This window comes from Gopherus flavomarginatus, chromosome 2, assembly GCF_025201925.1.
Source record: "Gopherus flavomarginatus isolate rGopFla2 chromosome 2, rGopFla2.mat.asm, whole genome shotgun sequence".
In the NCBI taxonomy this organism is placed as follows: Eukaryota; Metazoa; Chordata; order Testudines; family Testudinidae; genus Gopherus; species Gopherus flavomarginatus.
The window spans coordinates 221,958,506-221,982,360 of NC_066618.1; the positions used below are offsets into that span (position 1 = coordinate 221,958,506).

Consider the following 23,855-nt stretch of genomic DNA (forward strand, 5'->3'; position numbering starts at 1 on the left):
TTCATGTAAAAGTACTTGGTTTTCTAATTAAATTCAAAATAGATGTAAATACAATAGAAAACAAAGAGGTTACTAGTGAAAGAGGGGTGTGTGTGTGAGAGAGAGAGAGAGAGAGGCGTATAGTATAGCATCTGGAAAACAGCTTTGACGTAAACAAGAGAATTAACAGGACATGTTTGTTCTTGACCTGAACACTGTAATGCTTCCAAATAGGTAGCATTCTTTCATTAAAAATATGGATTAATTTTAACTAGCAGCTGGTGAACTTTAAACAATTTGGCATCCAGCTAAGCCCTAAAGGGTTGGCATATTTGAGGATTATCCACATGTTTTCATAACCACATTCTTCTGTATCCAACCTAGTCTCTTGCTGAGCCAGCCAGAACCCCCTACCTTTATCTAACTCCTATCAAGTCTCCTGACTCCAAACAGACCTCTTTGTCCAGTGCTCCAATTCCAACAGGCCCCTAGCCACTTATTTTCTGTTCCCTGATCCTTTCTATACCTTTTACCTTCAGTGGAGGGACAGCCCTTGTCTGGCAATGCCTGCAGTGGCATATGGTCATTCAATTTAAATTTCATATGCTCCAAGGTTCCTTGGGATAGAAGAGCCCCAGAGTTCATTACCTTCCTACTGATTCCAGAGATGCCCTAGAACTCACAGAACTGAAGATATAATTCAGACCATCTTGAAAAAATCGAAAGGAAAGAAGAAGGAGAGATTGGTTTGATATTTAGGCTGAGAGGCAGAGTATTTCCATATCTCTGTACCCATCCCTACTGACCACCCTACCAAAAGGACATTGTTATTTTGAATGAAAATAAAGTACATAATACTAGATGCTGAAATATGCTATTCGTATAGATAATCTTGTGAAGCTAAAATCTCGCAAAGAAGTCAAGAAAGTTTGCTTCTTCTAAATGCAGTATCCAACCACAGAGAAATCTCATGTGAAGCTAAAATAAATACTTTCTAGAGGTGGCCAATATTATGGCCATGGTGACATTTTGCTGAAAATGGGACCATTTGCTGTTTTATCCATTAACATTCCTACAGAGAGTCTTAAGAGATAATGGCAAAATGCTGCTTGAAGATACACAGGGCAGATCTCTGATTCTCCTCCATATGCAGAAAGTCTACTGCTGGAGAGGGATTCTCATACGTGAAGGAAAGATTTGCCATGTCAATCTGACAGCAGAATTTTCATTACAAGATGTGACTAACTACCACTGGCATGCAAGGAAACTGAGCCTGATTCTCAACTGCCTTACACCTTGTGTGGTCATTTTTATACGTGCAAAGTTGGTGTAGAATGCTGCCATAGCAATTTTTATGGGTCAGGATTGTGTCTGCTTCAATGTACAGCATTTAGCACCCAGGGACCCTGCTAGGTCTCTGTAATATGTTTTTTTTAAATCAACAATAACTTTGCACATGTGTAAATGACTACGCAAGGGAGTGGAAAAATTAGACCAGTTGTATCACTTTGTCCTTTAAAACTTCTCTCTAAAGGCTTGATCATGATCTAATTCAAGTCAATGGCAAAACTCCCAGCACCCTAATGATGCAGGATCAATTCCTAAAAGCTAAATGTACTTCCTCCTCAAAATTCATGCCTAGTTTTTAGATTTTGAAAATGAGGCAAGAACTATCCTACTCACATTTTCAGTTAAGATAGAAACCACTCTGCCATGCCAAGATAAAAAGAAAATAGTGACAGGTGCACAGAAAAAACAAAAATCATTTGTTATTAGCACTGTCATTTGCCATTTCTTGTGTGAGTTAAGTTCACAAAGATATGCCATTAAATAACCAGGAGTGAAATCCTGATCCCATTAAAATCAATGAGAACTTGGCCATTGCCTTCAATGGGACCAGGATTTCACCATAGTATTTTTTTGTGTATTGTGCAGCGTTTTATCATATTCCACCTATACCGTGTTATGAAAGACAATATCACTCTGACTGGACAGCTGGTCCTCAAAAACATTACACGTAAAAACCTGCATGGGAGTAGATAAGGAATAAGACTGAATATATGAGGATTTATCCCAATAAGACAGCAAGGGAACTAGGGCCTGCTATAACCAGTTACACAGCCAGAGAAAAACAAATTACTTGCATTATTTTACAGAGGGTATACTAACAGCCTAATCTCCCCAGGCAAGGTTCATGTTTGTGTGGGTTACTTATTTGCTTAGCTCCAATGATCCTGCAGTCCTTCCACATGCAAAAGTCCCATTGACTTCAGTGGCAGTTCCATGTATGGAATGACTGCAGGATTGGATTGTTTACTAAGTAAATAATCAGAATCAGCAGGTTTGAAGTCATATGGGCATCAGATAAGCAGCCTGTTTTGTGGTAGGCTTGGGTATAAAATCCCAAATCCCATCAGCTTCTAGCTGCTGGCACAGAGGCTCACTAACAGCAAACAGAATGGCCTTTCATTCTGTGCTTCTCGTTTTCTTAGCTGGACTGGTATTTCTTTCTGAAGCTGCACCATTGGTAAGTATTTTGGCACTGAAGGGGAAATTAAAGTGATTGCAAATAGCGTAAACTCTCTGTATGCAGGGTCACACATGTATTTTATACTGTATGCATTACTAGCCTAAAACCAATTCCTGCAGCCATTGCTATGCTACAATGGTCTGGTACTGCCACTTTTCCCATGCATTTCCTTCAAAATGTGCAGTAATATTTAAAATAAAGTCAATTTTGGGATTCAGCCATCTATTATTTCAAAGGTCTTGGGGTTCATTTGCTTCAGTGAGGTCTTGTGGTTAAAGTAAGGGGCTGGGATCTAGAAGATTTGGGCTCTATTCCTGCTTCTGACGGTGATGTTAGTCAAGTCCCTTTGATTCTCTGTGATTCAATTTCTATATCTGTAAAATGGGGATAATTTTACCTTCCTCACAAGAGTGTCGTGAGGCTTAATTGTTTACTCTTTATAAAACACTGCAAGATCCTCAGATGGGAGATGCTACTGAAGCATTACTAAGAATTAAACCACAGTGTAGCAAAGTTGGAGAAGCTAATTTCTTCCCAGCCTAAGGGATATTTCTAAGGCAGGGGTTGGCAACCTTTCAGAAGTGGTGTGCCGAGTCTTCATTTATTCACTCTGATTTAAGGTTTCACGTGCCAGTAATACATTAACATTTTTAGGTCTCTTTCTATAAGTCTATAATATATAACTAAACTATTGTATGTAAAGTAATTAAGTTTTTTTTTAAATGCTTAAGATGCTTCATTTAAAATTAAATTAAAATGCAGAGCCCCCCGGACCGGTGGCCAGGACCTGGACAGTGTGAGTGCCACTGAAAATCAGCTTGTGTGCCGCCTTTGGCATACGTGCTATAGGTTGCCTACCCCTGTTCTAAGGCAATGATGCTGTTTATCGAAAGCAGAGGCAGTGGTGATTGGTCTGAATGGATACTCATTCATTATTTTCTTGTCCTTCCTCTGACCTCATTTAAAGATACATCTTTAATTAGCATGTTGTTTTCCAGAGCTATTACCTTAAACTATATCTACATATTTATTATGCAAGCTTTCCTTGAAGTAGTACAATATACCCAATCTAAGATTATTCTGGCATGAGAAATATCTATTTGTGAACTATATTGTGTTTAAAATACCACTTTGCTTGGAATGTGCCCTCATGTGGTCATTAAACACGGCAAGTGTGGCTCACCTGCTCTTTGGAAGAAGATTTCTAACAGGCATGTTGAACATGCCCTATATAATTTGCTGCACTACAAAAAGCTTTTCTACTTTCTCAAGGTTTCCCATGGGTCTGTTGATTCCAAGTGCCCTCTTATGGTGAAAGTTCTGGATGCAGTTAGAGGAAGTCCAGCTGCCAATGTAGCAGTTAAAGTGTTTAAGAAGGCTGCAGATGGAAACTGGCAGGACTTTGCTACTGGGTAAGTTATGTTGTGCTATGAAACTTTCAAGATGTCTTGAAGAACAAAATGAGATATAAAGGGGATTCTGACTGGAAGATCAATTTATTTTGTAGCTTGTCCCTCTTACTTTGTTAAAAAGCGTATGGGGCCTGATCCAAAGCCCACTGAGTTCAGTGGGATGAGGCCCATGGTGAGAATATACACTAGTAGGGAGAATTACTTCCAGTTGTTCATTTTACCTTAGTGAGGGAATATTTTAAATTTTTCTCCAAGTTTTCAAAAGGTGCTGTTGTACCTATGTTTAAAAATCCCAACAACCTGTGCACCCGACCTTCTATATAATTCAGGGTAGCCATCTTGATATACAGTAGGTCCAGAGCTTTATTTGTAGAGGAATAATCCAGGCACTAAACTTTGTTAGAAAGCCCTAAACATGCACACAAAAAATGCCTTTCCTACTGCTTTTACTTACACAAGTGTAAGTCAGGAGAAACTCCTTGGACAACGTTACACTGGGGTAACCAAGAGCAGAAGGGGGTCCACAATGTATGTTTGTGTATTTCTATTTATGGCACTTATATTGCACCTATTAGTGTGGTATCTGAGCAGCTCACAACCGTTAATGTATTTATCCTCAAAACACACCTGTGAGGCTGGGAAGTACTATTATTCCAATTTTATAGACAGTGATCTGAGACACAGAGAGATTAAGTGACTAGCCCAAGTGCACACAAGAAGCCAGCTATCCCAAATGACTAGGGAGTCAATAGACCTTCCTTAATATCTTTTGCTAAAGATTTTGAGACACTATTTACTTCTGTCTGCAGCACTAAGACCTTTGTTTGCCTCTGTCTCTAGGTATTTCACAAACAAGCCCCGTTTGTACTATACAACATAACTGAACTGATCTGCAGAAATTTCCTAAAGCTAATCTAGGAACAAGCAGCATTCAGAATGGATTTAAAGAGCGAAATCCTGTATAAAACTTAATATTTTTGCCAAGCTTCTTATACAGGATGATGGGTTAAGTCTATTGATCTGTAAAAACCACAGTATGCTTTTCTGCCATCATTAGGAAAACTATATTCTTTTAAAAATATGTGAGTAGTTTTTTAAAGCATACATAATGTTTTTATATTCAATCTGCAGAGGAAGAAGATAAATACTATATTCCCTTAACTGTGTGATAGAACAGTTTAGACTGTAACATTGTTCTTGATTGCCATTTGGGGATATATCCTGCAGTTTTTATGAGCCAGTAGCTTCCATTGAAGTCAATGGAAACTACAGGTGTTCAGTACCACTGAAAATCAAGTCACTCTTTTTTAAGCATCTAAATATGAATTTAGGAGACTAGCTTTAGACACATAATTTTGGAAAATTTTGCCTGGGAGAGTAGGAGTAAGAATTATAGTCTAGTGTTTTTGTAGAAAGTCCACTAAACTATATTCCTTCCTCTATTCCATGACCTGAATGGCATGGTGTTAATTCTTCCCTGGATACGTGGCTAACACCATGCTACTTTCAAACACGCTACTTGTTTGATCAGCTGACAAATTTTGGGACACATTTTGTAACCACTGGGCTTGCAGAACTGTTTGAGGAAGAAGTATGGTCTAGTTGTTCAGGGGATTGGGAGTCAGGTAACTATTTAACTCTTCACTTGACTGTCTTTGACCTAGACATACTTTTGCAAATACAGCCCCTATCATATATTTTAGCAGTATAAATCAGTTTCACACTCACAGAGGTTTTGTTTACAATCTGTTGACTGAGGCCTTGAGGAAACTATACCACTACAATGATTAATAATAATAAATGCTGCTATGTCAGGGAACATGGTTACAGCTCAGCAGCCGCCTAATCCAGTTACAAAATTGTTCCGGTTTGTTGCACAGACTGGTCTAGCTCTAGTCTGGTAATGAAATATGGTTATGGTCCAGACTACAAGGAACATTGGAACCATGCTTGTAACCAGACCAGGGGACAACCAGGTTGTAACCAGGCTTCCTCTTTGATTATATTTGTGTTATAAATGTTGGACTCATGGGGTGTGATTGCAACTCATGTGGCCATACCCCTAGACAAACAATTGCTGTTTTTCACTGTGCAACAGAGACTTTTTTTTTAATTCAACCCTTAATTTGAAAGTGGTCTCTCCTCTATCACATGGCTGAAGAAGGCCCACATGCTATGTTTTTGCTTCTTCATCAGATGGAGAGCCAAGAGTGGATGGAGAGTTTCATTCTAAACACAATCTACACTCACAGATATTTGCAACTCTCCTGTCGCAGGGCCTAATTTAGGACAAACTTCTGCATCATTGAAGTCCACTAGGAGTTTTGCTATTGACTCTTATGAGCACAACATCAAGTCCCTAAGGATTTTTTTTCTGGTACTACTAACATACACTTGGCTATAGGACTGGGAGCAGCTTGCTTGATGCAAAATTCCCTAAAGCTCTAGAATGGTATAAATGCTACTAGATGTATACTCAAGGTGGGATTTTTAAAAGAACTCAGCATTTGTCTAATTCTGAAGTTGAAGTTGAGAGCTTTTGAAAATCCCTCCCTCAGAAAATTACACTATTTGTAAGTAAACAGCTGCTTTTCCCAATGATTGTAACAATCACAATTATAACAATTTAAGTAAGACATTAGCAAACAAAGCAGTACAGCAAAAGGCACTGAAGTTTGAAATACCAATGATTTCATCTAGTTTATCACTTGTCAGTGCTGGCTTGTTCACTATTTTCTATTTTTATGGCTATTATAGACAATTTATTAGCAATAAAATATTTTTGCTTCTGGTTTCATGACTGTCATGTGTCATTAACTCTTTGGTATCTGCAACACACACTTGAACCATAGTATCCAAACTCATCTAACATGCTTCAGAAAGCTACTGTTGCCTTGCCTTCTCTTTCCCTTCAATTAGCTGCATTAGCCTCTTGCACTGTATCCTCTTTCTATTGCTACTATGCCAATGATCTTTGTATCCAATGCCCCTGCAATGTTTTAGTCCCAAATCCACTTTCTGCTGGATCAGGCCTAAACTAGAAATGGTGTCACATTGCAAAGTCTAAATCTGGATTCCATCTACTCTCAGGTTCTGGGTTGTTCACATCTGACATATTGATTCTGTGTATTATAATAATACAGTCTAACTGCAAAATTCAGTTTGGACCCAAACATTTCAGTGGTTGTTCTGATAAGAGATTTTGGTTTATGTTTAATTGTTAGCTTTAACTGAAACATGGCTAGAATATGTAGGCTAACGTGATTAAATAATTTGCATGCTCAAAACTCATAGTTGCCTACAACAAACTTCTTCAGAATCTGATCCTCTTCCTTTTGCAAGTGCAAATACCAACGAGCATTAACCAATTATTCAATTTTTTTTGTTCAGTGAATTTTAACCAACAAGGTGCAATTTATAAAAAAAATTAATAAATGAAATAAATTAACCTTTTTTGAGTCAGTTTACTCTAGATATAGTTTATTCCCAGTGGACCAAATTGTGGGCCCCACAAAGGAGTTTTTACATCAACTTCAAAGGAACTAGATTTTCCCCCAAGATATATAATCCCTTTACTTTGTAATTAGAGTAAATCCTCTGTCACTGAGACTATTTTGCATCATTGCAATTCATTTTGGTGCAAAAACGCACAAGTAAAATCAAGGGGAGGTGTGGAAAGAAGAAGAAAGTGGAAACAATACAACTGATTTCTTCTCTGATCACCATTAGGCTCCTTCATTGTCTATCCCTCTCTTCCACCTCTCACTCATCTACCTAGATAGCCATTCTCACAGGTGGCAATAAAACTGGTGAGTCCTAGTAGCTTTTCAGACTTCAGGCCAATTCTTTCTTCAAACAACATCAGGCAATTATACAAGATTGTGAAGTTATTTCATTCATAAATATTTCAAGAGGAAAAGCCAAAAAATTGTAGAAAATAGAAAGACCTTTTGGCAATAAAAACAGAGAAGAGGAGCAGGAGCTAGAAACCAGCTCTGCTACCATTTGAACAACCATTTTAGTTCAAAAAGATCTAATTGCTTATACTGGCTAGATCATGTCACGACTACCCATTCTTTTCCACTTTTCTGTTTTAGCCACCTAATGTATTTTATCATAAACCTAGCTGGTGAGCTCTTTGGGCCAGGGATTCTCTTCATCACTCATTTATACAGCAGCTAGCATAATGGGTCCCTGATCCTCAGTTCATCCTGTAAAAACTGTAATTCAATAACAAATAGAGCTTTTATTATCATGCGACCATAAGAAAATACCTTCAGGGTCATGTAAAAATGCTTCAGTAGGCACAGTTAAAATGTTTAGCCTCGTATGCTTATAACAATTAGTCAAAAGATCTTTCCCTCAAAAAAAAGTCTTCCTCCTTCCCTAGTTTTATCATGGCAACCAGCATGTCTCCTGTCATCATGACTTTTTCTAGGCTGCTAATTTTCAGTTCCAGGGCACACTTAATGCAAGTTAAACACCAGATTAAAATAGGCCTTAGCCATAATGCATGCTGTAGCAGCAGCAATGATAAAGTTTTCTGCAGCCTGGGCTTGATTTATGATGTAGATGGCTGAGCTGGTAGCAAGAATAGGCTCTGTGATGCTGGGAAGTATACGCTGGGCAGAAGATAGGGAATTATTTCAGATAAATAGAACCATTCACTGGGGTCCGAAGAACATGGCTTCACATCTGTGCTATTTAACATTCCACACTGTCTACTGCCGTTATACACCTGACTGTCAAGATAAAGTGTTTATGTGGATATTTATCATCACAGGAAAACCACAGAATTTGGGGAGATCCATGAGCTCACAACAGATGAACAATTTGTAGAAGGGGTATACAGGATTGAGTTTGACACCAGCTCTTACTGGAAGGGACTTGGCCTTTCTCCATTCCATGAATATGCTGATGTGAGTATTCCTGAATATGCCTTATGTCTAATATATTGAGCAGAACATCTGCTTAACAAAAAAAAAAAAAGTACATATTCCTGTAATGCACAAAGAGTAGCTTTATGCATTGCAGTGTTTCACCATATCATACATCATCATCCGGACAAAAGCTGCAATACATACAAAGAGTTCCATTGTAAGTTAATGGGCCAAATTCTCTGCTAGTGTAAATGGGCAAAACTCCACTGAAGTCAATGGAGCTGTTCCCATTCACCCCAATTGAGAATATGACCCAAACTGGTGCATTATTCAAAAACATTAAAGATTTAAAATGTTCTGCAATATGGAAATGCAAAACGGAAATCTTTGCTGGGATGGATGCAAGGCTTTGGGGCCCCATAATGAATGGCATCAACATAATAAATTGGAAAAGGTCTCTATCTACACCCGAGGCATTTTCTTCGTTTCAATTGCAACTCTAGTTTCAGTAATCTGGAAATCACTGAAATCTCTTCAATTTGATGTGTAGCCACAGAAAGTCAGACATATTATCCAATATTTTTTGCCTGCACGTCATTTGTTTGTAAAGTTCAAAGTGCATTTTTCCCCAGCTCACTTCTAAAGTATGTGACAGAGAAAACTGCAGCAAACAACATCTAGGAATAAAATTATAAGGGAAAGGAAAAAACAGCCTTATTTGCAGCTTGCCATTGAGTTCTCTTCACATTTCCTAAAAGACTGACTCAGCTATTCTGAGAACATCTACAATACATTGCAGATTTCATTTTAAATCACAAGCTGGTTTTATATTACTAAGGCCTGTGCCTGCAAGATACTGAGTATGCTTCCACCGTCTTCTGAGAGCGCCACACAGGATAGAGGGGTAAGGGCCTAATCCAAAGCCCAATGAAGTCGGTGAGACTTTTTCCACTGACTTCAAATGAACTTTGGATTAGGCCCTGAACCCTCTAATAGATACTTAGATTTATCAAGGCATTAATCTGTTAGAATATCTTGCATCTACTTTATTAGGTTTGCATAGTTAATAAAAGATAAAACCTGTAACTGAAAGAAATCACCCAAATACTACTCTAGGGAAGACTTAATACTAAATCTAATACTGAGGTAGTTTTAGAGCATATATGTTGTGCTTCAGGCTTACAAGTATTTTCTTTTCCAGGTGGTTTTTACTGCTAATGATTCCGGACATCGTCATTACACCATTGCTGCTCTTCTCAGTCCCTTCTCTTATTCAACTACTGCTGTAGTCAGTAACCCACAGGAATAAGTATACACCGAAATCATCCCCAAATATCCTCCATTGATAGAATTACCATAGGTTTTTAGGAGGAGGTTATTTCCTATAACTAATGGCATGCCTTTTTGCTACAGTAGTCTATCATTTTGTAACCTGGCTAAAAACTCAGGCAATAAATGTTTAAAGAAAAAACAGTTGTGATTTTCTCAGTGATGTTTTACGTTGTTCAGAAGGAACACGTTTGTGTTGAAATGCAAAAGAAATGTTGTGTAAAAAAACCAACAACACTGATTGGCCACTCAGAACACATCATCCTTGACTTGGTACAGTAATCTGTAACTGGGCCTCTTCCTACACTATTAGAAAACAGATCAATTCATTGTCTTATTCTGTGGTGACTTGTGTTTGAAAGAAGATAACTTTTGCATGGTATGCAATGAATATCAAGAGCTATATTTACCTGTTAGCAAACATGCTTAAAACCCAGAGATAGCTGAACTAATTCTAATGAAATAAGTCATATTTATTTATTATTAGTATCATGGTAATGACAAAAGACCAACTGACAATGGGGCCCCATTGTGCTAGGTGCTATAAAAACACAGAAAAGACAAATCACAGCACTAAAGAGTTTATAATCTCAACAGAAAAGACAGATGACAGGTAAAGGAAAGGGGTATAGCATATAAGCAAATTGAACAGAAAGAACAGCCATACTGGGTCACATCAAAGGTCCATCTAGCTGAGTATTGTGTTTTCTGGCAGTGGCCTACGCCAGATGCTCCAGACGGAATGAAAAGAACAGGTAATCATCAAGTGATTCATCCTCTGTCACCCATTCCCAGCTTCTGGTAAACAGAGGCTAAGGACATCATCCTTGCCCATCTTGGTTAATAGCTATTGATGGACCTATCCTCCATGAATTTATCTAATTCTTTTTTAAACTCTGTTATAGTCTTGGCCTTCACAACATCCTCTGGACAGAGTTCTACAGGTTGACTATGTGTTGTGTGAAAAAACACTTCCTTTTGTTTGTTTTAAACCTGCTGCCTATTAATTTCATTTGGTGACCCCTAGTTCTTGTGTTATGAAGAGTAAATAACACTTCCTTATTTACTTTCTCCACACCAGTCATAATTTTATAGACCTCTATTATATCCCACCTTAGTCATCTCTTTTCCAAACTGAAAAATCCCAGTCTTGTTAAACTCTCCTCATTTGGAACCCATTCCATACCCCTAATCATTTTTGTTGCCCTTTTCTGAACCTTTTCCAGTTCCAATATATCTTTTTGAGATGGGACAACCACATCTGGATGCAGTATTCAGAATGTGGACGTATCATGGATTTATATAGAGGCAGTACGATATTTTCTGTCTTATCTTTCCCTTCTTTAATGATTCCCAGCATTCTGTTTGCTTTTTTCACTGCTGCTGCACATTGAGTGGATGTTTTCAGATATCTATGCACAATGACTCCAAGATCTTTCTTGAGTTGTAACGGCAAATTTAGACCCTATCATTTTATATGTATAGCTGGGATTATGTTTTCCAATGTGCATTACTTTGCATTTATCAACATTGTATTGCATCTGCCATTTTGTTGCCCAGTCACTCAGTTTCGTGAGATCCCCTTGAAGCTCTGTGCATTCTCCTTGGGATTTTACTATCTGGAGTAGTTTTGTATCATCTGCAAATTTTGCCATCTCGCTGTTTACCCTTTTTCCAGATCATTTATGAATATATTGAATAGGACTCATCTCAGTATAGACCCCTAGGGGACACCACTATTTACCTCTCCATTCTGAAAATTGACCATTTATTCCGACCTTTTGACCAGTTACCAATCTATGAAAGGACCTTCCCTCTTATCCCATAACAGCTTACTTTGCTTAAGAACCTTTGATGAGGGATCTTGTCAAAGGCTTTCTGAAAAGCTATGTATACTATATCCACTGGAGCCCCCTGGTCTACATGCTTGTTCATCCTCTCAAAGAATTCTCATAGATTGGTGAGGTATGATTTCCCTTTACACAAACCACGTTGACTTTACCCCAACAAATTATGCTCATCTACATGTCTGACAATTTTGTTCTTTACTACAGTTTCAGCCAGTTTGCCCAGCACTCATATCAGTGCTTACTGGCCTGTAATAACTGGGATCACCTCTGAAGCCCTTTTAAAAAATTGGTGTCACATTAGTTATCCTCCAGTCATTTGGTACAGAAGCTGATTTAAATGATAGGTTACAAACTACAGTTAGTAGTTCTGCAATTTCACATTTGAGTTCCTTCAGAACATTTGGGTGAATACCATCTGGTTCTGGTAACTTATTACTGTTTAGTTTATCCATTTGTTCCAAAACCTCCTCTTATGACACCTCAATTTGGGAAAGTTCCTCAGAATGTCACCTAAAAAGAATGGCTCAGATTTGGAAATCTCCCTCCCATCCTTAGCTGTGAAGACCGATGCAAAGAATTCGTTTAGTTTCTATGCAATGGCCTTATGATCCTTGAGCGTTGCTTTAGCATCTTGATTGTCCAATGGCCCCACTGGTTGTTTAGCAGGCTTCTTGCTTCTCATGTACTTTAAAAATATTTGCTATTACTTTTTGAGTCTTTGGCTAGCTGTTATTCAAATTCTTTATTGGCCTTATTATATTTTATATGTTTACACTTCATTTCCCAGAGTTTATGCTCCTTTCTATTTTCCTCACTAGGATTTAACTTCCACTTTTTAAAGGATACCTTTTTGTCTCTCGTTGCTTCTTTTACTTTGTTATAAAGTTCATTTTTGTGAACTTTTGTTCAAAATACTAAATGCATACAAGCATTTGACAGAATTCAGTTAACATATGCCATTTGTAAATCTTCTCAAACAACTCCGCACTTGCCAAGTTCAGCTGGAAGTAGATAAAATGAAAGAAGGGTTGTCCCTATTTGAAACAAGAAAGTACCCCAGGGGGCCCCCTTTGATGGCACTGTGAACTTATACCCAAACTTGATTATTTGAAGATTTCTAGCTAGAGTTCTATGGAACTTTGTTAGTTCAATCCAGACCTCATATGGAAAAAGACTCTGCAGGATTTCACCATCAGTAACAACACCAAATAGACACAAAATCGCTCTATAGATCAAATACTGTCTGTTCACCTGAGCTTAAAAGGGGAAGTGCTAAGACAGAGGCATGCCTTTTTAACAAAGTTATCCACATAACAACTCATAAGAAATCTTCTAAAATCAGCATGGGTTAAGATGCAGACTGATCGTGTGTGATTCACTTGAAGTCATGGAGAAATTGAATTTTTGGGAAGCAGGAAGGGAGGGTAATCATTTGTCTAGACTGATGAATTAGTCCGTTGGACTGAATATGTTTTGTTCTAGTGGGATTGCTGTGACTCTATGGGCAGCTAATGAAATAGTACCTCTCAAAAATAAATCAGTGCTCATTTGTTAGTGACCTTGTAGTTTAAATTCTTTAAAATCGAGAGCTTGTTCAGAAGAATGGATACCAAGTGAATTAATAAATTACATAAGTACTGCAGCAACAATTAACTGTTTGGATTTCCCTTATTTCTGGACTCTGCCCTTGTTACACAACTCTTATAAGTCAAATATTTTCATTTGGCACTGTTTCAATGGAATATGTTTCAGAGGTATCCAGTTTTTGTAAATCTTAGTCACACTGAAGCTTGAAAAACAGTATGTTTGCACTTGCTATAGCTCTACACCCAATAACTACATATTTAACAATAACAACTGCATACAGACAACAAAATGTGCTTACTTAACCACATTCAGTTATCCACCCAACTCCAGGTTTAACAACTGATGACTGAATACATGTGTTAAAAACAAACCACCCCAAAAATCAAGTCCTTATTTCAAGGCACTGTATGGAGCAAAGCTTTTTTTAAAAAAATTCTCCATCTAGGACTCTGAAACTCATCACAGTCCCACAATCCTTTGTGGCCACATCCCACACTCTGTTGGGGTCAAAGCAAGAAACCACGGCTGTTGTGATGGTGGAAACTGACAGGGTGATGCAGGAGGGAGAGTTCTGGAGACTTCTGGAGGGGTGAGATTCTCCTCGGGGGGAGCTGTTGGCTATTTTCCCACCCAGTACAGGTGCTAGATGGCGTGGATGGTTGATGTTTATCAGTGGCATGGTTGGGAGGTTAGGTGGTGCTGGGGGAGTAGGCAGAGCTTACATAAAGACTCCTATGAAGAGGAGTCAACAACTATATTAAAAAAAGAATCCAGCTGATCACAAGCTTAGAGTGACAATTAAGGTTACAAGATAAAGTGCCAAATTAAAAGAAATAACTTCCAATTTTATGGGGCAGCTTTCCACGTGCAATTAATTTTGGCCATACATTTACTGCAGGAATAAATGACAGTATTTAGATCACAATTTGACTGTACCCTGCAAACAGGTAGTTAGATGTCCAAAAGTCATTTGCATCCATGGGGCATGGATGGAAGATAGGCAAGTGGAAGCATCACAGGAGGTGGTCAGACACCGCTGCACAAGTCTGGAGAGGTAGTCTAAGGGGATGAAGTGGTCCACATTGATTTCAGTACTGCTTTCAACAAAGAAGGAGAAAGGTGACAGTTTTCATCAGATAAACTGAGAGGTTGCCGATTCTCTGGATGAGAGTATTTTCCATGCTATGACCAGAATGAAATCCATACTAAAAATGAAAAGTATATCATTGCGCAAGAGACAAGTAAAATCTATTCTCTCACACATTGTCAAGACCACATACAGTAGAGCACATCTTCAAACACAATGTAAAACAGAACAGGAAACATAGAAGGAATAGGCCATTTAAATAAAGCAATTGTAAGCAGTGGATCAGCAACACAAAATGTGATCCAAGTTATTTTACAGAAGATAATGCAGTAGACTAATCTCCACAGGCAAGGTTCATGTTTGTGTGGGTTACTTATTCTCTTACTATTTACTAAGTAAACAATCAAAATCAGCAGCTTTGAAGTCATACAGCATTTGCTAAGCAACCTAATTTGAAGGGATTGGGTATAAAATCCCAAATCCCATCAGTTTCTAGTTGCTGACACTGAGACTCTCAAACTGCAAGGAGAATGGCCTTTCGTTCTTTGCTCGTTTTCTTAGCTGGACTGGTGCTTTTCTCTGAAGCCACGCCACTGGTAAGTATTTCGGTATTGAGGCGGCCTTTCACGTGTGATCGACGTAACCTACCTCTTCTTTCTTTTTTAAAATGATAATTGGAGTAAGTGAAAGACAAATCAGTCTATTTTATTACATTTATTTTAATTGTATATTGTACGGTGGCCCTACACTCTCCTACCTCTCTCCTTATTTCTACAAAAAAAGTGCTTCCCCCATTTGCTGTAGTTATTTATGTTGATGAAAGCAGTAGATAGATTGTAATAGGAGGTAGCACTTGCTATCAGGATAATTTCAACAGCCATTAAAGAAGACCTTCCCTCCCAAATATGTTTCAGCCTTGGGAGACTTGTCTCCTCTCACAAGATATCAAAGCCATCATCAGCTGAATAACATCTCAACGGGCAGTACTGGTTGGGTGGATATGTGACATGAGAATTCAACTCCCAGCAGGCCTGCCAGCTACTGCCTACTGACTCACCTGCTAATTCCTTCTGTAATGGCTCTTGCTGCAACCTCAGCAGAGAAGGGAAATGAAGTGGTGCCTGGTCTCTTCCCTACCCACTCTTCCTTTATTGCTCAGGTCTCCACATCCCCTTTCTGTAGTTGGAGTGGATTGCCACATCCACTGCTCTGAAAGAGGCCTGGGACCAAGTCTAAGACCCCCTTTGCCCTCCTCTCACTTCTGGTGGCACTCATGTGGCTCTGAAAAATGTGGGAGATCCACACACTGTGTAGCCTGTTGATCTGCCCCACTGATGACATCAGAAACCTCAGCGGGCAGGAGACTTCATCCTAGAAATTGGGAGGATTGAGAAAGTCAGTGAGGGGCACCGAGTTTATTTCAGTTTGTTAGTTTAATAGATGAGCTTTTCTCAGACTACGTGGCAGGATCCCCAGAGGTGAGGTAGATTGTCATGGGTCCCCAGAAGGGATTACAGGAGAAGAAAGGGATCACACAGTTTAAGTTATTACAATTCTTAAATAAGACCCTTTCTTTTTTAAAAAAAATCAGAAACTGAACTGTGATTTTTGAAACCAATGATGGTTTTCATAGATTCATAGATTCTAGGACTGGAAGGGACCTCGAGAGGTCATCGAGTCCAGTTCCCTGCCCTTAAGCAGACTCAGTAGTTATCACTAACCAGCAGCTACTATAGAGTTCGTTTCTTTTTTACTTAAGGGGTTATCGGAGGGGCATGGTACTGTTTTATCCTCATTCCCTTTGGAGTTGCTGGCTTCTGAGGGAGGAAGCAGTCATTGTTCTAATAAGCACATGGAATATAATTGTTGCAGGCTTTGTGCAGGGAAGCTTCTTATACCTTTCTCACCCATGCACACTTGCCCAAGGGCTGACCACAGCCTGCCCATAATGGGGTTATGATAGTGAGAGAGAGCACATGTGCATGGCTTGCCAAGCTGACAGTTGAATGAAGGGAGGAATGGGATAATGTGACCACCATGAAGCCTCTCTTGACTCCTCTAGCCCCCACACTAAAACAAGGAAATCAGGCTGCTGGATTCCAAACCATCACCACTCCCCATTTCTAGGATTCAACTTTTATTCTGTCATCTGTGGGCTTGGTTGTGCCAGTTAGCAACAACTCTGCACTGGATGCTGTCAGAGGGAGTGCTGAGAGGCATTCTGTCTCTGAGAAAAGGTTCTCAGTGCACATGAGCGCACCCCTTTGTAGGGTGCAGCATATGCTCCCTCCCTCTGATCCTGCAGGCTAAATTTTTGTATTATATGAAAATGTGTGATACCCTCTATTTCTAAAAAATTAAATTTCTAATGGACATGCTTTATCATGGTTCATCACTCCTATATAATTTGCCATACAAGAATTACATCTCTCTTTTCCCTACATGCAGGGCTCTCATGACTCCAAGCACCCTCTTATTGTGAAAATTCTAGATGCAGTCAGAGGAAGTCCAGCTTCCAGTGTACCAATTAAATTATATAAAAAGGCTGATGATGGGACCTGGCAGCTCTTAAATTCAGGGTAAGTCATATAATACAATGAGAAGGGGGCGAGGGAAGCATTGAAAGAGGCCAAAGATTAGAAAACCCACCTTTTACATGCATTCATCTTAAAAGCATATGTATAATGTCATTAGTTTCAATCTGAAAAGTAATAAGGTAATTTATGCCTACACTAAATATTTACTGGGGGGGAGGGGTCTCTTCTTCTAAGTAAATTATAGCTGCAAAGCTAGCAGACTGGCTCCTGAATGGTTTGAAAAATTTTAAACACAAGGGAGGTAACTCACAGGCAGTTAAGAATTTTTTTAAATATGAAAATGGCATCTGTGTTTTAACAAGCTCCTAGACGGTTCATCATTAAGTACTGAATTTCCTTGTCTTATACTAAAACAAATGAGAGACTCGAACGTGTCAGTTGATATAGCATTCAGAACTTTAAACAATGGATGGAGATTACTGAAACACTAACATAAAATACAAGCATCATACTAACCACTGAAATCCAATCCCTAGTGCCTACACTATAGGATTGATTAAGTGGAAATAGAGTATTTCTAGAGGAGCTACATTAAGCCAGGAGACAAAATTCAATACAGGCTCCACATCCCCACATGGGCTAGCCCTTAAAACTCTGCAGTTTCTAGACAATACTAATGTCCTGATAGGCTTGTTTTAAATTAGTCTATCTGCTTGTGAAGGTCAAACAACTCAATGGACTAATAAGATTTCATAAGACTATACTCTTGCTCAAACCTATGGCAACCTCAGTGTAATTCAAATAAATTATAAACAAAGAGTGTTCTTGTAAATAAATAAGAACAAAATACTCTCCTAAAAAGAAAAAGAATTAGGATTAATAAATAATAGAGTAAATAACCACTACTTTAAATGTGTTTATTAAACATCATGAGAGTTATGCACTCTTATGCTAGCAGTGAGTTTTTCTTGTGTGCCCCCTGCTGACTCTGAAGTAAAGTTTAAGCAACACTGGGCTCAGCTTGACAGCCTTATCAGGAGACAGCGAACACCCACGCCAGGTTTCTTTTGGCTCACCTCCAACCTTTGCAGCAGTATCAATAAAGAAGCTTCTACAGCCCAGACATGCTTTGTGGTATGCATGGAAGATTTGGATGCAAGGACAGACTTTGTGAGGCCACCACAGTACAAAAAGGAACAAGTTATTTCAGATGACCAGTTAGCATTTTCCCAGATGTCTGGCTACAGAATGTCATTGTAGTTCAATGCTATATATTATCTCTTTCACAAATCTGACCACAAATATAAATGTACATTATCTTGCTCTCATGCAGAAAAACCAATGAATATGGTGAGATCCATGAGCTTACAACCGAGAAACAATTTGTAACAGGGTTATACAAGATTGAGTTTGACACAGCCACTTACTGGAAGGGACTTGGCCTTAACCCATTCCATGAACATGCTGATGTGAGTATTCATTATATTTCTATTTCATGTTTTTAAAAGGCATATAATTGCAAAGAACAAGGCTGTGTTAACTGTATAGGGTTTAATTAACAACTGTGTCCATTTATTGCTCTCCAGTTTCAAAGGCTTTGCCATGAACTAACATCTCCAGGTTCACTGAGCAGTTCAAATTTGCAAACTCAAATCTCCACAGGAATTTCCACACACCAAATACCTCAGAACTAACCTCGCATTTGCTCTCAGCATGCTCCTAAACTTGTTTCTCATCTAGGGACTTCCCCCCTACTCCCACTTTTGCAGCCACCCATTGGTCCTTCCTAGGTCTTTGGGGGGGGGGGTACTTGTGGAAGAAGAATAGCAGGGATATTTCTCCCTCAGTCTAGCAGGGAAGGAGGGTTCCATATTTTCCTTGGCCCATCACTAATGTTTGCCACATAGTGGTAGCACTACAGCAGCTTCACATGCAACTGATTTTATTTAGACTTTTAAAGAAAAAGTTGATCCAATGCTCTACCTGCACCACAGTTATTTAAAGTCCATAGAAATAAGATGGTTTAATATTAACAATATTTCAAGCTTAGTCCTTTTTCAGTTTATTCCTCTCCCCAAGAAATCCTGAAGAAATACATCAATTTTGGAAACGGCTCTGAAAATCTCCAGTCTCAAGCTCTGTTGCATCAAAGTTTGGGGAGGAGGGGATGTTAAGTACCACAGTGGAGGACCCTCCACTGAAAACTTTACCAGCAGCCAATAAACAAACATCTTGCAGCTATCAGTTTGACCATCCCAAATTATTTCTACAGCTGGGTACAATATGGAGAGAGAAACAATCCCTTAGCTACTTAAGGCCCACAGTATAAGGCAGTTGTGGTATTTGGTTGAAACTAAACCTGGAAAAGTTTAAAAAGTGACAATTTCAACATTTTCAAAAGTGTTAAACTTTTTGGGGTCCCCCTAACTGTAAAACAGCTTGACTCTAAAATTTAACTTTACAGTTAAATATAACTGAAATCAACAGAATGGGCTAATTAATATATTATTTCCAAAACCTGACTGTTTGGAATAGAGGTGTATATATCATAAAGTCTATATATGGTAAGGAGAATAAATGAGAAATAGGAACTTTGTAGATAATTCCTCAGATTGACAGGCAGCGCAAGACACCGGTAAATTAGGAATGCACAGAACATACAGTGCTACAGAGGGCAAGGAAAGCAGGGTAGCTAAAGACCTTGCAGATTGAAACCTGTCAGAAGCTGGGAACTTTGCAGGAATCATGATTTATGTAAGGCGATATGAGTTTCCGGTGCCAGCAACCCTGTCATGTGAAGTTTAGTAGTTTTGCAGGAGAGATGTTAGTGCTGGGGACTGTACAGAGGACTTAAAGATATACACAATTAAAACTAAGATAAGGCTATGACTATGTCCAGTGTAGCTAAATATTTAAAGTACAGAATAAAAATAATTAAGGGAGAATAGATAAACATTTAAATACATTCAGAGGCTGGGACATTATGCCAAGTCACTTAGGGCCTTTTGAAAATCCCATCCACAGTTCATACAATCTCAATGTACATGTACCAGATAAATAAGATATTAGCCTGGTGTGGTTAACTGAGTATTTTGAGGTACGCAGCTTACATATACAGAATGGATTGGATGAAGTTGGAAGCTGTGTCTGACTCACAAGAGGGTGAATATTAGCAGGAAAAGTATGAAGTTTTAAATCTGTGGAGGGAGAATGAACGCTATGCTGGGCTCTCAATGATAGTGGTTATCTGAAATAAGGGACCATTGAGACTTTGGCCCACATATGGAGAGGAGATAGCAAGATTTTTGGTGTCTGGTTTAAACTGTGTAGATGAACTGGTTATATGTAGTGAGTAGATGGTGGTATGTAAAACTAGTCTGTACTAGAAAAGAATACAATCGAGGGCAGTTGGGTTTAAGAGGGTTTATGGCCTGTAAGAGTCTGGAAAGGAATTCAGGGAATAGAGCTAAATTTGCTTTTCATGTGTACATTCACTTAAAAGCTTGTGTGAACTGTAAGCAGATTTGAATGCTTACCTTCCATCCCTTAATTGTTCATTTTTTCACTCCTAAATGCTTATGTTTACATACTGCGCACAGCAGAAAGAAAATAAACTGTTTTAAATGAAAATCTTCACAGTGTGACCCCATTAAATGCAGTCTTAGCTTCTGCTGCTCTTTGGCTGCTTCTGGATGACCAATGATCTAGTAATACCTTAAGTTTCAGACTTCAAGGACAAAAGACAGGAAAAAAACAAACGCTCAAAAGAACTGATACCAACCTCTGCCATTTCCTTGGTTGTTTTCCCCAATGTACCAATATTATCTTTGTTTTATCTGGGTGGAACAACTTACTATCATCCAACCTGTATCTTGGCTATATGCTGGAAAAGCCAATTAGACTGGTCCAAACCTGAAGTAACTCATAACTCCTGATGGCACAGCAGTTAAGACTAAATATCTCCCCCAACAGTGTTATGCACTGAATGGAACACAACACAAAGGAACTATCAATACAGACAAGTAATTGTCATCTATTACCCTGTAATGGGCTTACTTTTCCGGTGGTGGTGCCTCAGTTTCCCCTCTTCAGCTAGTGGTCTGCAGTCTCCATGGTAGATGGGGTAATCTGAGGTTTAACCACCCTGCCAAATCTCTGTAAAAATTCTCTCATTTTCAAGTAATAAAGCAGTCTTCCAGCTCTCTCCAGGTGTGGTAATCTTCAACTGCCCGCTATGGACTCAAGAATCCTTTTCCTTGTTGACACAAGGATACACACTTACAGTGGTGGTGTTGACAATTCCTTTGCCCATACCCAGGGCTAAGCAGCTCCTTACCAAGGACATGAGGCTGTGTGAAGGGAAAGAGGTTGCTTCCACTTTCTGCTGAACCTCCTTCTGAGGGGGCCCTAAATAAGTACAAGTGTCAACTCCGGCCACACTCCCACACCTCCACTGCATTGCTCCAGGTCTCTTCTTTTGCCAGTTTACCCCTCTCCAGGGTTCGTGTCTTTCCACAAAGCTTTACTCACTAGCATAGTTTCTCTGACTAACCCTTCTCCAAGATTCCTCTCCCTCCTATCTAAAGACATCCTTCCCCTCCATCTCTCACTGAGCCCAGATTTCATATGCTACAGTTCTGTAAATCACCATTTTTCAGTTACAAAGTTAATCCCAATAACAGAAGTTACATGCTGTGTTACATAACCTTAGAGTCTGCTGAGAGCAAAGAGAGAATAAACATCTATCCCTAGTAGGGTTCACAAATGGTCAACAATACCTCACGGTCAAAAAGCACATCAATCAAATACTGTGTCTGTACTGTAACAACACTGATTTATAAGGTCATGCACATATTTTACTAGCTTTATATAATTAACAAAATGTAAAAACAGTGACAGAAAATTTTCATCAAAATATTAGACAAGACTATGCATGCTTCCAAAATTAAAACTTGAGGTTAAATCTATACAATAGTTTTAAGGCACAGCTTGTTATTTGGGGACTGGCAAGTAATGAAGAGGACAGGTCACAGATACAGAGCCATCTGGATCACTTGATAAGTTGGATGCAAACACACTATATTTCAGTACAGCTAGATTTAATAAACAAAGAATGCAGGCCATAATTACAGGATGGGGCACGCTACCTTGGGAAACGGTGATTCTGAAAAGGGCTCGAGGGTCATGGTGGAGAATTAGCTGAACATAAGCTCTCAATGCAACACTGAGGCCAAAAGGGCTATTGAGATCCTTAGATATATAAGGGAATTTGAGGAGCAGAGAGGTTATATTACCTCTATATCTGGCAATGGTGCAATGCTACTGAAATACTGTGCCACGCTTCAAGAAGGATATTGATAAGTTAGAAAGGGTTCAGAGAAAAGCCATGATTAAAGGATTGTAAAACATGTCTTATAGTGATAAACGTATGGATCTCAATCTATTTAGCCTATCAAAGAGAAGATTAAGGGGTGAGATGATCACATCCACAAATACCTACATGAGGGGAAAAAAAAATAAGAGAGGGCTCTTCAAATTCAGCAGATAAAGTTATAACAAGATCCAATGACTGAAAGTTGAAGCTACACGAATTTAGACCAGAAATAAGGAGCAAGTTTTTAAACAGTGAGGATAAGTTGTTCCAATGGTTAGTTACGAAGGGTTGTGGTGGATTCTCCATCACTGGAAAAGATTTAAATTAAGATTGGACTTTTTTCTAACAAATTTTCTCTGGTTCAAGCAGGAATTAATGTGGATAAATTCTATGTCTTGTGATATGCAAGTGGCCAGATAAGATGATCACAGTGGCCGTTCTGGCTTTAAAAATGTACAATTATGTTTCAAGCTCTCAAGTGTTTTTTTTCCTCTCTTCTCCAGGTGGTATTCACTGCTAATGATTCTGGTCATCGTCATTATACTATTGCTGCTCTCATCAGTCCCTTTTCCTACTCAACTACAGCTGCAGTTAGTGAACCAAAGGAATTAGGAACTACACATTAACCATGCAAACTGTCCTATATTGGTCAATTTAAGATGTGTAGATTGATTTCCTATAATTAATGATTCTGCAATAATTAGTACTTATTACTCACGTAATATTTTTCATCTTCAAACACTAACTCAGGAGCAAACTGCTACATAACAGATTTTTATTTAGTGAATGTGTTAACTCTGGTAAAGTCAATAAACGTTTCTTAAAAATGTTTTCAGTTACTCTTTCCAATTTTTTTTTTTTTTTGGGATCAGAAGAAACACTGTTTGAGGGTTGTAAAAGTCCACTGCTGATATACTGAAAGTAAACTAAAATCTTCTATATGGTCGATAAGCCATAGTCCTTATCACAAAGAACTGTGAGCAAAATAGATCTGTAATGCAAATAAGTCTCAAAGCCAAAATTTTGGAACAAGACAAATTTACTTAATTATCTTCATTAGTATATTGTTTACTTTGGCCCAGACCATACCAAAAGAGGCAATAACATGGAGCCCCTGCACAGAGTCCCACTGATTTTCCTGATGTTGCAGTTCTGCAGCTATGCCTACAAAAGACAAAATCAGCCTACAAATGATGACAAGGCTGTATGGCATTCAGGGATAGCTAATATTTATATAATTAAACAACACATGCATATTGTAAATAAGAAAAAATTTACAGGTGTGTTTTT

The 23,855-nt window shown here is 38.7% G+C and overlaps 2 protein-coding genes across 2 annotated transcripts; both read left to right on the top strand.

The window, feature by feature from the left end:
- The first annotated feature begins 2,388 nt into the window (after window positions 1–2,388).
- LOC127045683 (transthyretin) lies at window positions 2,389–10,274 on the top strand. Its single transcript, XM_050942077.1, has 4 exons — window positions 2,389–2,506; window positions 3,782–3,921; window positions 8,705–8,840; window positions 10,003–10,274. Exons 1-4 carry the CDS (start codon window positions 2,438–2,440, stop codon window positions 10,108–10,110), a joined length of 453 nt encoding a protein of 150 aa, XP_050798034.1. The 5' UTR covers window positions 2,389–2,437; the 3' UTR covers window positions 10,111–10,274.
- A 6,822-nt stretch (window positions 10,275–17,096) lies between these two features.
- On the top strand, window positions 17,097–23,370 carry LOC127045685 (transthyretin-like). The gene is made up of 3 exons (XM_050942080.1): window positions 17,097–17,233; window positions 18,525–18,660; window positions 23,069–23,370. The coding sequence occupies exons 1-3, from the start codon at window positions 17,097–17,099 to the stop codon at window positions 23,189–23,191; spliced, it is 396 nt and encodes a 131-aa protein (XP_050798037.1). The 3' UTR covers window positions 23,192–23,370.
- Window positions 23,371–23,855: the final 485 nt, after the last annotated feature.